Source organism: Juglans regia, chromosome 14 (genome assembly GCF_001411555.2).
Source record: "Juglans regia cultivar Chandler chromosome 14, Walnut 2.0, whole genome shotgun sequence".
Taxonomy (NCBI): Eukaryota; Viridiplantae; Streptophyta; class Magnoliopsida; order Fagales; family Juglandaceae; genus Juglans; species Juglans regia.
In genome coordinates, this window is record NC_049914.1 from 7,729,723 (window position 1) to 7,746,085 (window position 16,363).

The window sequence follows — 16,363 nt, forward strand, 5'->3', positions numbered from 1 at the left end:
TGAATTGCATCAATGACTGGAGGTAAGATTTCTTGGCGTTAAACCCTTTAATTCTCGTTTCTAAAGTGTTATTCCGCATTAGAGAATTTTATTTAAGTCTAACATCTAGTGCATTTATGTGTATTTTTTTTTCTTAATTTATTTATTTAAAAAAAACGAGTCACGTTGATATCGATTATCAAATGAGACTTTGCTCATCCATTAGGTCGGGTTATCGCTTCTCTAATCTCATCGACGACCTGCCGTTGTGGGGATAGCATGCGTGTAGTTGAAGATGCTGTGAATAAAAATTTAATGTTATATAGTTTTATTCGTTTGCAAGTATTCTCTTGAATGTTTTCTTCCTCTTGCACCACTGAATCGATACCGAGCATTCTAGAAAGATGTTTGTGTAATTACGTAGCAGAATTCATAATATTAATAAATCGTTAAAAGAATGTAATAAACAAAACATTGCCGTTTTGATACTAAATTCAGGGTTTTGGAGACCCTTCGCTTTACATTTCTCAAATCTCATCGGCTCGCACACTCCTCATACGCTGCTCCTCTGCTCAAAAGTCTCTCTTCTTCAGTGTCTTCACAGTGGCCGCCACCGTTCCTGTCTCTGTCGCCATCGCTATCATCCTTCAGTGGTCTTATTCGTTGAAGCCAACAAAGTCTAAGAAGATGTTTCTACAGCCCGTGGTACCCTAAGCTTCGAATAACGGCCCTCTCTGCTTCTCTTCGAGCTCTAATAAGGTATTTCTAATGTTATGACATCGCCTTCCTTTCTATCTTCACAAAAATTTGTTTTCTTCTTCTTTTTTTTTTTTTGTTATTTTGATTTTCTTCTACGGGAGTCGTGCTGCTCAACAGGAGCATCGATATCTAGTAGCTGTGTTGAGACAAAACAAAAGTGGGTTTTGGCGAGTTGGGAGGTTTCTTAGGAAGAAAATAGAAAATAATTGCTTGGGATTTGAGTGTTGGCAGTGGATGTTATGAGAAAATTGACTTGTGGTTGGTTGATTATATGGGTTTGGGTTAGAGGATGGTGATAATTCTTTGCTCTAATGAGTTGGAAGACACCGACCGAGACCGATCGTTGATTGTCTGGATCTTTCTCGGTCGATGTTTTGAACCCTAATCGGTTCCATCGGTCAGCGCCAAGGCATATTTCATACCATCGGTTCGGTCTGTGGTCGAGGGTCGGTTTGTTCAGCCCTTACTGGCATCACCACTATAAAATCATCGCCCTCCCACTATGCCCACATTTACGTCTATGCGTCGCGTCACTCCGTGTTTCCCCTCTCTTCTTTTTTTTTTTCGGATGAGTCCCTGTCTCCACTCTTCTTAGAGAATCATTTCATTCGCTCTAACAATCTCTGCTTACATTATCAATCTTCGCCCTTCAATTCGTTGGTGCTACTCCTTAATCACTTGGTCGTATTCTTCTTCTTCTTCTTAATGTACACGGAATTAAGTTGAATTCTGGTGCCCTAATTTGGTTTTCTGGTGTTAATAATTTTTCTCAGGCATAGCTTGGTTAGGGTTTAGGTTATTGAATAAACTTCTGACACTGTTTCAGATAAGTTCAGGTGTGAGATTTATAGTCACATCCTTTTCTGCAAATCTTTTGGTTGCTGAGAAATTGTTTAATTATTTTAGTAGCCGCTTGCTGACAACTAAGCTTGTTTTTTCATGAGTTGTCCATGCTATAATTCGTGTTCCTGTTTGTTGCTGTCTATTGATTTGCGTTTCTGGTGAAAGAGATTTGTATAATTCCTTTTCTTCTGGCTTGCCTTTTTGTTTAGTCAAGATGCATAGTTTTCTCCAATCTATGTTGGTAATTTTTTAGTTTTTATTTATTTATTTTTTACTGTTGTCAATGGAATCTGAACCTGTTACTTCCAACTGTGTTATCAGTGTAGCATTTATATAATTGTATATCTTTAGTCAGTGTAGATTAATAGCTGTAATCTATATTTCTATTCCTAGGGCCTTGCTTGATTCGGCTCAGATGAGACCCTTAGTTTTGATTTACATCCTCTTCTTTGTTCATTATTTATCCTCTTTACACGGGCATAGACTTCTATTGCTTTTCTAGCTGTTTATGAAGTTTCTATAGAACCACAAGTGCACTGTTGCCTGCTGCATTGTGGTTCTGTTTTTGTTTACAATAATCATGGAATCTTACGTTGTAATTGGATTCAACAATGATGTGTAGCATAAACTTTAACTCTTGGAGGTATGTACTGGACAGTAGTCTGTTTCTTCTATGTAAAACTTAAATTTAGGTGAAAGTGTCGATGCATTGTGGCAGTTGAAGCTGTTCTTATAGGTCAGCATGGGATTTGATAATGAGTGCATATTAAACATTCAAACTTTAGCTGGAGAGTACTTCTGCCCTGTCTGTCGCTTGCTTGTTTACCCAAATGAGGCGCTACAGTCACAATGCACTCATTTATACTGCAAGCCCTGTTTGACCTACATTGTGAGTACTACACGGGCTTGCCCTTATGATGGCTACTTGGTGACTGAAGCAGATTCCAAGGTTCTTCTCACACCATCATGCTCTATCATACTCCCATGCATGCTCTTGTCCGGTTATACTAATTTTTTATAACTTCTCATTGCAGCTGCTTGTAGAATCAAATAAAACTCTTGCCGAAACCATTGGCAAAATAGCAGTTCATTGTCTCTACCACAGGAGTGGATGCACATGGCAGGGACCTTTATCTGAGTGCACATCTCATTGTACTGGATGTGCATTTGGCAATTCTCCTGTTGTATGCAACAGGTGTGGGATCCAAATTGTGCATCGTCAAGTACAGGAACATGCCCAAAATTGTCCTGTGAGTGTCGGAAAACCTTAATTTTCGTTTCCCATTTTTATTGATTAAAAGTATGTTCTGCTCAATTGTTTTTTGGTTAGTTGATTATCATTGATCTTGTTTGATGACAGGGTGTGCAGCCTCAGGTGCAGCAGGCAGAGGGTGCTCAGGATACTTCAGCCGCTGGCGGAACTGATACTGCCAATCAGACTCAGGCTGCCACTCAGGCTGGTGTAACAGCTACCCAGGCCCAGACTACTCAAACTGCAGCAACTACTGCTTCTGGACAGGATCCTAATCAGCAAGCAAACCCGAATTCTCAATCACAAGCTTTAGTTCAGTCTGCTGTTCCAACTCCAGAACAGTGGTATCAGCAACAACAACAGTATCAACAATACTATCAGCAGTATCCTGGATATGATCCCTATCAACAGCATTATCAGCAGTACTACCCCTATCAACAGCCGGGAGTTCCACAATACCATCAGCAGCACTTGCAAGCTCATCCGCCACAAGTGGCTGGTCAGAATCAACCTCTGCTTCAGCCGCAATCCCAACCACCACCTCAGACTCTCGTCCAGCCTCAATCTCAACCACAACCTCAGCCCGCTGTACAGCCTCCATCACAAACACATGCTCAAGCTCCAGCAGTTGCTCAACTTCAAAACCAGGCACAAGTTAACCTGCAACAGCAGCAACAGACTGCAGTGCTGCCACATTCTCAAATTCAGCCACAGACTCATCAGCCAGCCCCAGGCCAAGCTCATCCCCATCCCCAGCCGTATCCCCAAGCTCATCCCCATCCCACCCAACCTCAACCACAGCAACATGCAATGGTGCCTCAATATCAACAGACGCATCATCAGATGCAACATTTACAACCCCAACCTCATTCAGCTCATCATCAAGCACCAGTTCAACAACATTCCCAGCCACATCCCTACCTAAATCCTAATGTCCAGCCTCAGTTGCAGCATCCACCAGCCCATGATGTCACGGGTCATCAATCATATCCTCAGCCTCACCAGCAAATGCATCTAGTAGCCCCACAACAGCATACAATGCACATGAACCCTCAAGGTGGGCCTCATCCACAGCAGCAACATTCTGGTCAAGCTCCAAGTCAATTCCCTCAACAACATCCTCCTATGCGTCCACCCCCTTCTACTGCTTCAATTCCAAATCAGCAACAGGCTGCTTTGTTGCCATTGCCAGGTCAAGTCCAGAACATCCATCCTGCACAACAGCAGCCAGTTCAACAATCTGGACACCCAATCCACCAGCGCCCTCCTATACAGCCAGGTCAACAGATTATGGCTCAGCAACATGTGAAGCAGCAGCAGCAACAGCAGCAGCAGCAGCAGCAGCAACAGCAGCAGCAGCCTTTCGTACCGCAAAGTCCATTTCTGCAGCAAAAAATGCCTACCCCATCTCCATTAAGGCCCCAGGTCCCGCCTCATTCATATGCACAACATACTCATGCCTATCCACAACTGCAGCAGAATGCAGCATTCTCACATGGTTCTCAAAATGTTGTCGGAAGGCCTATGGTACCAAATCATGCAGTACAATCACAGCCATATCCACAGTATGCTGGTGGTGTTCAGGCTAGGCCTTTGCATCCTGGTGCAAGCCAACCATCTGCAAGTCTGAACAATATGCTCAGGAGCGAGACCCAAGTACAAGTGTCTACTGAACAGCAGTCTGGGGCAACTTCAAGGTCAACAATGTCCGTAAGGCAAGGCGATTATGTATTTGAGAAAGGCATGGGCGACCGAGCAGTTGAATTATCTTCTGAGAATGCTCCCAAAAAGGTATCGAATGATTTAGATCCAGCATCAACATCAGCTCTTGAAGTTGATGCTAGTGAAGTTAAAAATATGAAATCTGAATCTGATATCAAGTCCAAGGATGATTGTGAATCTCATGTCCTGGAAAATGGAGGACTTGTTAAGCGGATGGTGAAGGAAGAGGGTGTGGAAAGTAATTTGGAGAACTTTAATGTCAGTAAATCAGGTGAACTTGTATCTGAGATCAAGAAAGATGTTTCTGAAGTAAGCCCAAGACATTTGGGCAATTTTGCTTCAGAAGATAGGGAGAGAAAGGACGATCTTCTGTTGAAAAATCCCCCATTGCATGAACCTGAACAAATAGAAAAACTGAGTGGGAAATTGGAGAAGGATGCCAGTGTGATTCAGCATCCTTCAACGGGTGCTAATGAAGCCTCACAAACTTTGACTACGACTTCAGCTCCTGTCTCAAGTAGTCCTGCTAGGAATTTTATCCCAAAAGGAGCCATCTCTCAAGGTTCCGAAGTTGATGGATACAAAGGTCTTCCTCCACCCAGTCAGGTGCATTCTGGGGGCTTTATACAGCCTTCTCACCCAGGCGCAATTGCTGATCAGGGAAGGCATTTTGGGTCTTCTTCTCTCCAACCAAGGCCGCCCGGTGCTCCATTGTTACAAACGCCTCCTTTTGTGCTTCCACATCACCAACATCCAGGAGGGCACCCTTCCGCTCAGTTTAGGCCACAAGGATATGGGCACACACCTGAGCATTTGCAGCCCCCTGCATCAAAGCAGTCTCTTGAAACCCCACCTGGTGGCATCTTAGGCCCTGGCTCCACATCATCCTTTGGGAGGGGACCGGGGTATTATGATTTTCCCCAGCGAAACTTTGAATCGCTACCTGTTGTTTCTCAAGGGCCTCATGGTCAAGGGCATGCACTCCCTATAAATGCTGCGGCTTCCAGAGTGTCTCAAGGTGAATCTGTTGGAGGGCCACCATTTGGTATGTTACCTCCTGGTGTGGTTGATTCACGTGGCGGGATGATGGCTAGACCACATGGCCCTGAAGGTCTGATGGGTCAGCAGCGGCACACTAATCCGATGGATGCTGAATTGTTTCTAAATCATAGGCCAAGCTACATGGATAGTAGACAACCTGATCCACATCTTCCTGGGTCTCTGGGACGGGGTTCAGTTGGTCAGCCTTCTGGTGTGATGGGAAGTAATGGTGCACTTGGTCTTGATTCCTCATCGACACATGGGTTTCGAGATGACAGGTCGAAGCTTTTCCCAGATGACCGTTTTCATTCCTTTGTAGGCCGAGAAGGTGCAGACCGAGGAGAGTTTGAAGATGGTCTCAAACAATTCCCCAGACCTTCTCATTTGGATGCAGAGTTTGTACCAAAGTTTGGGAATTATTCATCAAGGCCTCGTGAGATGGGACCCTATGGGCTAAATAGTGATACTGGTTTCAAATTGGGTCCTGGGGCTGGCAGTGCCCACTCAGGATTCTTGCCTTCATATGATGGAGGAGACAGACCTGTTGGTTTGCCAGATTCTGGTCGTAATCATCCAGATTTTCTTGGACCAGTTACTGGGTATGCTCGACGGCACATGAATGGTCTGACTCCTAGAAGTCCAATTAGAGAATACCATGGTATATCATCACGTGGTTTTGGAGGCATTCCCGGCCAGTCGGGCCTAGATGATTTTGATGGCAAGGAATCACGTCGGTTTGGTGATCCAATTGGCAATTCATTCCATGAAAGCAGGTTTCCTATTCTGCCTGGTCATTTGCAGAGGGGTGAGTTTGAGGGTCCTGGTAAGTTGCGAATGGGTGAACATTTGGGTCCACGTAACTTGCCTAGTCATTTGCGATTGGGAGAACCAATTGGTTTTGGTGACTATCCTGGTCATGCACGGATGGGAGAACTGCCTGGGCTGGGGGACTTTGAATCATTTGGTGCAGGCAACAGGCCAGGTCATCCACGATTTAGGAGCAGTTTTTCTCTTCAGGGATTTCCAAATGATCGTGGAATCAATACAGTTGAGTATAAGTTTTCTGCACTCATTATTCTTACATTTTTCTCAAGCCTATTCAATTCACTGTATTAGGCTTATTCCACCTTTAATTTTCTTATATCATATTTGAAGTTTCTCCTTTGTAATGCAGATGCTCTTTCTTGGTCTTTGTATGTAGAGCTATTTATTGGCATCAGTTTCTCTGTCTGTATTTTACCAATAAAAAAAAGTTTCACTGTCTATATTTTGAGCCTATCAATATCTACAGGGAGACACAGAGTCTTTCGGTAACCCAAGGAAGAGGAAGGCAGCTAGCACAGGATGGTGCCGAATCTGTAAAGTTGACTGCCAAACAGTTGGAGGCTTGGAACTGCACTCGCAAACAAGGGAGCACCAGAAGATGGCTATGGATATGGTACGGACCATCAAACAGAATGCAAAGAAACAGAAATTGTAAGTCATCTCACATCTTGTTATTAGCATTTTTGTGTTTCATTATTTGGATATTCCATTAAACTGGCTAGAAATATCTCATTTCTTATTGTCTTTTGTTTATATATAATATAATATTTATTTTTTTCTAGATCATCAAGTGACCCTTCCTCAGTTGAAGATGCAAGCAAGTCTAAGAATACCAGTTTTGATGGCCATGGGAATAAGCATTGACTGATACGTATGTGTTCAAACATGGACTATTGCTGAGCTGGGTTCAATTATTTGTTGTGGAATTTGCATTTAGTGAAATATGTTATTAGCCCATCATGCCTATTTTTTACTTTCAGGGTGGTTTATGCTAGTTTTGTCATTGCAGGTTGCTGCCCTGTTTATGGAGATGGCTTTGGAACTGAAGTGCTGTGGCAGTTAAGTTTGTTGGTTTTTGACCCTGAAATCTATATTTAGCACCAGGATAGTTTTATGTCAAAACTAGCACTATCTAGTTGCTGTCATTTCATTTGTGCATGTGATGCTTACCTGTAATGCTTGAGATGGAATTTTTGTCAGTATCATTTGCGAATGGATCTTTCAATTCTCCTGATCTTATTCCTGAATTTATCTTTGTGCTCTTATATGGTTTCATAGCTAAATTAAAGCCGTCTGATATGGTTGCTTGGTTTTGTTAATGATTTGCATCTGGAAAAGTTGTGTCAGGTTTGTAGCCTCTCCAACTTTTATCATGATGACTAGGACCATCCTCTTTTTATAAGATTGAAGTTCTTATTTGCAAACTTTAAGGGCTCGTTTGTTTTCAGAGATGAGATGAGATGAGTTGAGATTAAAGTTAAAAAGTTGAATAAAATATTGTTAGAATATATTTTTTAATATTATTGTTGTTTTGGAATTTGAAAAAGTTGAATTGTTTATTTTATTTTGTGTGGGGATTTGGGAAAGTTATAATGATGAGGTGAGATGAGATGAGATGAGATGAGATGAGATGTTTTTGGAAAACAAACAAGGCCTAAAATTTTGACTAGGACCATCATACACGTGGAGACTATAAAAGAGAGGAAAATATCCAGAAGTATGCTACACTGAGTTCCTCTGGTTGTGCTTGCATTTTATGGTGCTGGTGGCTTCATATTTGTAATCTAGTTCCGAGGTTCTTATATGTATCATTTTAATGGCCTCTCTCGCCTATACAATTTACAAGGCATGGTTTACCCATTGAGCAGTGCTGATATCATGAACAGAATACTTGAAAGCTAATCAATATGCATTAACAATACCTTTACATCTAGAAATTTTTGTACATTTTAAGTTCTTGTTACCATGGCCTGATACTAGTCATTGTTCCCTTCTGAGCTGTCCAGACACTAAAACTCAGTGTTAGTTATGGCATCTAATGTTCCTGCCTGACTTGTTTCCAGCTCCTTTTCTTCTTTGCATTCACAAGTACCACCTGTATATGTATATTTGCTTTTATATTAAAATTTATATGTTCATGATTCATAATTGAAATTGAATAGCAAATATTGAACAAGTTGCAACACACAAGGTACTCACTGAGGTTCTGATTGTTGTAGTGCAAATTTGAGTTTTGCCAGGAGATGCAGGTAGTCTGAAATATTTGAAATTTTTTAAAAGTAAGAAATCTTTATTAGAAAGCCCAAAAGATGCTATTCAAGTGCACAAGATGTATACAAGAGAAACACCTATCTAGATGAACTTAGGATGCCCTCTAGTTTTTCTAGAGGCCTTGAAAACTCAATTAGCAGGTGGAAGTCATGATTGAATGACATTATTTATAGTTAAGATTATTTAATTAACTTTCCACTCCAACTACCAAGGATAAAAATAGAGAGAGAATTGGATGAAGCAGAATGGAAGGCAGCTTATGATCGTTCTTATTACTTGATTATCCAGGGTAGAAGTGGGTTCTGCATATTAACTTGTTTGGATGAGTATGAGGATCACAGTACATATCTGGTGGGTTCTTTAATGACAGTTCACGCAATACTCATGGTACTGGGAGCAAATATTAACCATAAAACAAAAAATAATGCTGCGGTTGTTATCTTGCCAGTTTAGATATTAAGATCTCAAGCTTGTTTTGGTGTGAATTTAATTCTGCTGGATGCTCCGTAATGTCTTAAAACTGGCTATAGAAAAAGAAACATGTTCTTCACATTTTGGGTGTTTTTGATACCAAGTTGTTAACGCCCAATGTACTGCAGCCTGCAACTAAGCTTGTGTATTTTATTTAGTCTGTTACGAAGTTTCATTTCTTTAGCTGGTGGCATGGATAAAGCGTCTGATTTAGTATTTGGCTGAGTGAAGAGGCTCTCTTCCATAATTTTGATAAATTTTATTCTCACATCTAGTTATCTTTCTTCTAATGTGAAAACTAATGCATAATGCTATTATTCACTTAAGACTTTAACATTATGTTTAAAGTTAAAATTGATTTTTGGTGAAATTTTTTTTTTCCACAATAGATTTACCATTCAACCTGTCTTTTTTCGGCGAAGCAGACAACAAATTGGCCGAAAGTTCAGTGGAAAGGTTTACTCCGTCTCCTTTTATGGATGTGGTAAGAATGTGTTGGATGGCATATTTTTTTAGTAGAAAAAGTTCGCTTCTTAGTATTGATTTTTCTGAAATTGGTGACTTTTTGCAAGTTTGTTTTATTTCCTTCTTGACACACCGATCATGCTGTGTAGAACCGTGAATGGTTCGATATTTTTTGTGAGTTTTGTAAATGAAATTTAACAAGTAGGATAGTTGGAGGAAATTTGAGTGTGTTCCACTGGGAATTGTATTGAATACTAGTTTAGGTTACTAAATTAATTATGAGTTATGATTAGTGCAGTTTTGGTCATTCATTTTTCCTTATCCTTGAGATACGCAGATAAGATGGTTTGGGCTGATGGATTGTGGAGTATTTTACATTCTTTTTTAGAAGTAGGGTATTGTAAGACCTAGGGGAAGTCCTAGACACCTGCAATATATAGTCAAAAAGGCTACTGTCAAGTTGAAACTTCTCTAGAATCGGTTATAAAACCTAGCTTCACCTAGTAAGTTAATGTGGGACTTAGTACCTATGACTTACCTTTTTATTTTATCCACTCTACATGGGTTATTCATATTCCCAATGTGGGACTAAGGTATTACAGATTCTCCCTCTTAAATTCTTGACATCTTCATCCAGATCATGTCATGCAGTGCTAGTAGTATCACATGATTGGCCTTACTAACTAGAAAAAAAAACGTGATTGGTCTTACTAGGTGACTCTGATGCCATATGTAACAACCCAGGGAAAGTGCTTATAAAGATTAGTCAGTATAAAGTCTCCCAAAAATTGCTTATAAAGCTCAAATTCATCTAAAAGTAGCCGATGTGGGACAACACCCATGACTACTTTATAATACCTACTCTGTTGGTTATTCATATTCCCAATGTGGGACCTTGTTACAGGTATTGAGGTTAAAGGATAATTTGGAAAGTTTAGTAGAAATTGAAATGTGTTACTTCTTCTGTAATAATCCTGGTGATCAAGAATGGGATATTCTTGAAGGAATGAAGGTTTTGATTTAACATTTTGTTTTGATCTCTGAAGTTCATTCAGTGATTGAGAAAGGAATGTACGGATTAGTTTGAGCAGGTTATTTTGTTAGATTATTTGCTCAATGGATTTTGGCTTATATTAAAGGCTTGGGGCATGTCCATGCCCTTTTTGTAGCCAACATTCATTCTAACTTTTTTGGTGTGTCTATTTGAATTGCCAATCTGTGAGTCAAAGCTGATTTATTAGGGAATTGGTGTTTGCCACATAGGTTTGTTTGCTGCCGCTGGAGTCCTGCAAAATTGTTACTACTTGTTAACAGAACTGCATTCTGCTTCTAACATATGGGTGAGACTATATTTAGGCATTTTCAGTCTGGTGAATTTGATCCATTGTTTTTCTACACTTAAGGTGGGATTTAATGGCATGCTTGTGGTGCAACCTATGGCACTAGTTTGATTTTATAGGCTTTGTACACTTCTGTGACTATTTGTATGTCTGAAGTACCTGCATAAACTCTTAACCAATTTTTGACATGTCAATAATGTATCTAGTATGTAGTGTACAAGATGAATTTCTTATCTTTAAGATGCAAGCCTAAATGACTATGAGGTTGTCAGTCAAGCATTAGAATCAAGATAAAATGTAGTAAATTACAATAATATAGGCTTGTGATCCCCTACTCTTCTATTTTGGTTGGGAACATCAAGATACTAATTGACTTGTTGCCACGTGGTACTTGTAAATAAAAAATAAAAATCAAACCATCATGGTTGCAGGATTTGTGGTATCTGATTGTTTAGCAACTAACATAAAGGAGGTGGGCGAGTATGATTTTTCTTAAAATGACCTGCACTAAATTAGATCAGTTGGATCACTAGACAAAATACCTCTGCCACCATTGGAAGCAATGGGATCATGTGATCAACAGCAATCATTTTATAGTCTTAATAGAGCAACTATAAAGTGGTCTAACAGGATCCACTGTAGCCCAAGTGTGAAAAAAAAACATAAAGTAGACTTTAACAAACTAAACCAACCTCATAAATTAAGGCATCAAGTCCTGGAAATTTTTCGAAAGCTATACCACCTCTTCCAGCCATTGTAACTACAATTAGTTTGCTTGTAGCTTTTTTTTTTTTTTGGGGGTTTGTGTTTAGCTTTTTTATTTTTGTGCCTTCTCTGTATTTGATTTGCTTGGTTCCATGTTGATCTTTTTAGTCTTCAGTGTGGTTGTGGAAACATATGTAGTATGATCATTACTACCTGTATATATCCTCAGATAATTATTAGCTGCAGTGTCCTTTACCTATGGGGTTCCTTCTGTCAATCATGTGCCATGTAAAAACCTTGATCATGTTGAAAAAAATACCTGATTATAGTAATTTCTAATTGAAACTTCAATACCACGATCTTCTTGACACTTTGCAAAAACCCTTTATGTTGATTCCCAATAGTAATACCAGCAATTAGTTGAATATTGTTTGCCTCTGAATGGAAGATTCTTGTTTTTTACAGTTGTTGTCGTTTGAGAATTTTTCATGCTTCATAAAACTTTTCATCGTAGTTTTTATTACGTGAAACTTGGGTTTTATTGAAGTTATGGAGTGACCTTTTCGAAGTGGATGGCAGTTGTGGAATCCAAACCTGCTTGATCATGTTTTCACCAGGTTTGTGGCTTTCAAGTCAATGTTTTTCTGGTGGTTAGAATTTCAATCTTAAATAGTAGCTTTCTTTCTGGTTTTTGCTTTTAGTTTACCTTTAAGATTGTATGAAAAGTTTATGCACCATATTTCTATTTAGTAATACTGGGGGTCAAAAATTTGAAATTGATTAGGGTGCACGCCATTGACATCTATTGATTTTTATTGTATTGTTCTCTTTTTCTGATTAGGTGTTTATCTTGTATACTTTCTGTTGCCAATATTATCAATAAGATCTATATACTTGTAAAAAAAAAATATTATTTGAAATTGATTAGGATTTAAAAACACTTCTTTCTTTTGCTCCTTAAGTATTTTTTTTTTTTTTATAAGAAATTTATTGATTGAATGAAACTAGGCAACGCCCATGTACACAGGAAGTATACAAAAGGGACTCCTAATCACATTCTAGAAAGCTGAAAAGAAAATAAGAACTCATGAACATTCCCTCCCTTTAGTACAATAGCAGCCAGCCATTGAACTAAAGAAAACACAAAAAAATTCCATAATTCCCCCACATTTCTCTCCTTGTTGTTGAAGCATCTCTCATTCCGTTCCGTCCATATACACCACAATAGACACAAAGGAACCATCTTCCATGTCGCTTCAAGTTGAGGACAATGATGATGCCTATTCCAACATGCTAAAAGTTCTGTCACACTCTTAGGCATGACCCAAAATAGCCCAGCTTGACTGAAAATACCCGTCCATAGCTCCCTCGCCACCTCGGAAAAGGTGCTCAATTGATTCGCCATTACTTTTACACATGTAACACCATTCCATCACAATCATACCGCGTTTTCTCAAATTGTCAGCTGTCAAAATCTTTCCCAAAGCAACAGTCCAAGTAAAAAAAGAGACTTTTGGGGGTATGGGAGCTCTCCAAATACCTTTCCAAGGGAACCGAATGGGCTGATGAGCTGCCAACTCTTTATAGAAGGACTTAACAGAAGTTTTTGCTCCTTGAATGTTTCCACAACATTCTATCCCTCCCATTTCCTCCTAACTTCTTGGAATATAAAAGGCTGTAAAAACCTGCCCATTAGGTATATTAGGTACTTCTGAAAATAAAGTATTTTATATAGTTAGGAGAAGTCTCAACTTAGTTTGATGCATTAAATAGCTTAGTTATCTAAGGCCTCTTTTAGAAAATGAAGCGTGACATGGTAATAAACAACAATCTACTTGTTTATGGACGGTTGGCTGTCTACAAACGTCTTTATTTTTCATGATCGTGCCGGAAATCTCCAAAGGTGGACAAGGCATAGACTAAGGTATTAATATGAGCATAATGCTTGCACTATATACCAGCATGGAGGTCATAGGCATTAGTGAGCAGCCATACTATGGATACTTGTGCTAGATAAGATAATGCTGTTCCAGTTATTACAAACTTGTTACATTATGATGGAATATATGTGGTCCTACAGAAATCCTAATGCTTTCACGGTGGATAGAGCATTGTAGCTAACTTTTAGATAATAGAATAAAAAGCCAATTCCTTCAATTAACTGGCATGGACCGGGATCTCAATTCCTTGGGATGTTAGGGCTTTCTTCTTCCTTTTTTTTTGTTGTTGTTCAAATGCTGGCAATGCTTGTTATTTTTGTTTTCCATAATAATGTTGTTAACTCACCACTAGATGTATCTTGAATCTGTATTTGATGACCCCAAGTAGGGTGTTTCAGTGGTACTTGGAATTAATTCTTCTCAAATGTGCATATATGCTTGATGGTGAAACCTGTTTCCTTTATGAGCGTCTTATAAGTTCTTTTCTGAATGTTTTTGATCATATGTTGAATCAATTCCCAGAAAGGTCGCGAATTTACTTTCTCATGCAAGTTGAAATGCTTTACTCCTTCAATTTCTCATTACTCTCAAGAAGCTTGTTGATTTTCATATTTGTCGACATCATAGTTTCCCACAAAAAAATTGTATATCATTAAGATCAATGAGACATTCAAATTTTCAGATGGGTAGGATTCCATCAAGGATTGGTATAGGGAGGGGCTAACTGTTGGTGTTCTACAACTCGCATATGAAACTACGTGTTGCCCGAACAAATAAACAACTAAAAAACTAAAAAACTTGAGATTACGTGATATAGCCTCTGAAGAAACTCCTCGTATGGTTAGAGAGAGATGTGCACAAACTTTAGCAAAATAAACTAGATTTCATAAAAGATTAACAGATCTTAATTGATATTGAAGTTTAAGATTCTACGGGAGCATCATACGGACTTAAGGTAATTAAGGATTTTATCATCTTGATAATTGTCCGCTAAAACTGTAATCCATTTTTTTAGCAATATCCTCCTCTTTACAATGTCCTAGGAACATTAAAGCCTAAAGGATGTTCTAGAGAGCAGTGTGTTGTAGCATGTTGGGTTGTAACTTGTGTGAAACATGAAAAATAAACCAAAATAATAATAATAATAATAAAAACATTATGGTAAAAATACCAGCTGGGAAAAAAACTTTAGCAGAAAAAAAACAGGACCTTAAAACACTTGGAACATGGAATTGACCAGTTATTTTGTTGTAGTTTCTTAATGTAGTAGAAAATGTTTGGTGAGTTGTTTGGTTCTAACTTAGGCCCCGTTTGTATAATGAAATGAGATGGTTTTAGATGAAAGTTGAATAAAATATTGTTAGAATATTATTTTTTAATATTATTATTATTTTAAGATTTGAAAAAGTTGAATCGTTTATTATATTTTGTGAGAATTTGAAAAAATTGTAATAATGAGAAGAGATGAAACTGTTTCTAAACGGGGCCTTATTGTGAAGATTGGCTACCTACCTGTCAGTGCAAGTGATGAGGTTCTGCGTTGGCTATGAGGGTTCTGAGTGTAACTCTATGCTTTCTATATTGGGATTATGCTTCAATAACTTTGTTTGAATTACGAAGATGTAAACCTCCTAATACATATTTTTCATGTATAAGGCTTGCTTTGTGGTGTTGGTGTATCTTCAGCTTTTTTAATCTCTCTCTCTCTCTCTCTCTCTCTCTGTTGAAATTATACAAGAAGACGACCTTGGTACGGAGAAAAAGAACACAGTAAATTTCGATATTACAAGACAATCTTAATGGATTTTTGCAGTGGCAAAAATATAGTGAAATGTCGAGTTTATTTGTGGCTGTCGTTAAGGGGATTGATTGTGAGGGATAGAAAAATAATAGACACAATCTTTTTACAATTCTTTAGGTTTTTAAGTGAGGGACATTTTAAAAAGAGATCTTATTTGAGTGGGGGACTGCATGTGTACAATTTCATTAATGAATAATGATAAAAGGAGAAAAAATATCATTTTAAAAAGGATCTTATTGTAATTTTTATTTTTTTAAACATAACTGTATGATTTTGTATAAGTGTAATGATATATATAGTCGTGGAATGTGCAAATATTGTATAGTCGCTTTGAAAAAAAATAGAATCTATTATTAAAAAATTAATTTCTTTTTTATGTAAGTATCATATTTATTCATTTTTTTTAAAGTAATTGTACTGCATTTGCATACTCACGACTGCAAGTATCATTTCTCTTTATATAAATACCGTCCTCGTATGGAGATTGTATGTAGACTAACTCTTTCAAAAGATTATAGTGTTGAAATTTGGGTTTTGCATTTTTTAAAATAAGCTCTAGCTCATTTATCACTTGCATATTTAATTCTCTTTCTCCTATAAAATGAGTAACATGATTAGAATCTGGTACTACAAATACGAGCTAATAATTTGTTAGTTAATTATGGTAAACGTTGCATTGTTTGTTTGAGTTTATTTATGAACTTGTGAAACTAAATCAACTAAAATTTACTTGTAAAAGGGTTTTTTTTGATAAATTTGTGTGACACATCTTATACAAGAACTAATTATTCGAGACTTATGTGTACTTAACACTTAATTGGTTAGTCACGTGCTACAATATCATACCATATGAAGTCATGTTGCTTATCAGTTTTATCTTTTTATTTATTTAAAAAAAATAAACGATGATAAAAGTATAGAATTTTACGTAAAAATATAAATTTGATAT

General features: G+C 38.1%; 1 protein-coding gene across 6 annotated transcripts; it reads left to right on the top strand.

Annotated features, from left to right (window-relative positions):
* The first annotated feature begins 496 nt into the window (after positions 1-496).
* Positions 497-15,308, top strand: LOC108998470 (filaggrin-2-like). Of its 6 annotated transcripts, none has more exons than XR_001997332.2 (11): positions 497-738; positions 2,300-2,530; positions 2,616-2,831; positions 2,942-6,643; positions 6,888-7,072; positions 7,204-7,292; positions 7,431-7,479; positions 9,553-9,647; positions 10,892-10,968; positions 12,139-12,290; positions 15,113-15,308. XR_001997332.2 is itself a non-coding variant. In XM_018975021.2 (7 exons), exons 2-6 carry the CDS (start codon positions 2,324-2,326, stop codon positions 7,283-7,285), a joined length of 4,392 nt encoding a protein of 1,463 aa, XP_018830566.2. In that variant the 5' UTR covers positions 497-738; positions 2,274-2,323; the 3' UTR covers positions 7,286-7,292; positions 7,431-7,668. The 6 variants fall into 6 exon arrangements, 2 of the variants coding, with proteins under 2 accessions (XP_018830566.2, XP_018830564.2); XR_001997333.2 differs by having other exon boundaries at positions 12,221-12,290; XR_001997335.2 differs by lacking the exon at positions 10,892-10,968 and having other exon boundaries at positions 12,221-12,290.
* The last annotated feature ends 1,055 nt before the right edge of the window (positions 15,309-16,363 follow it).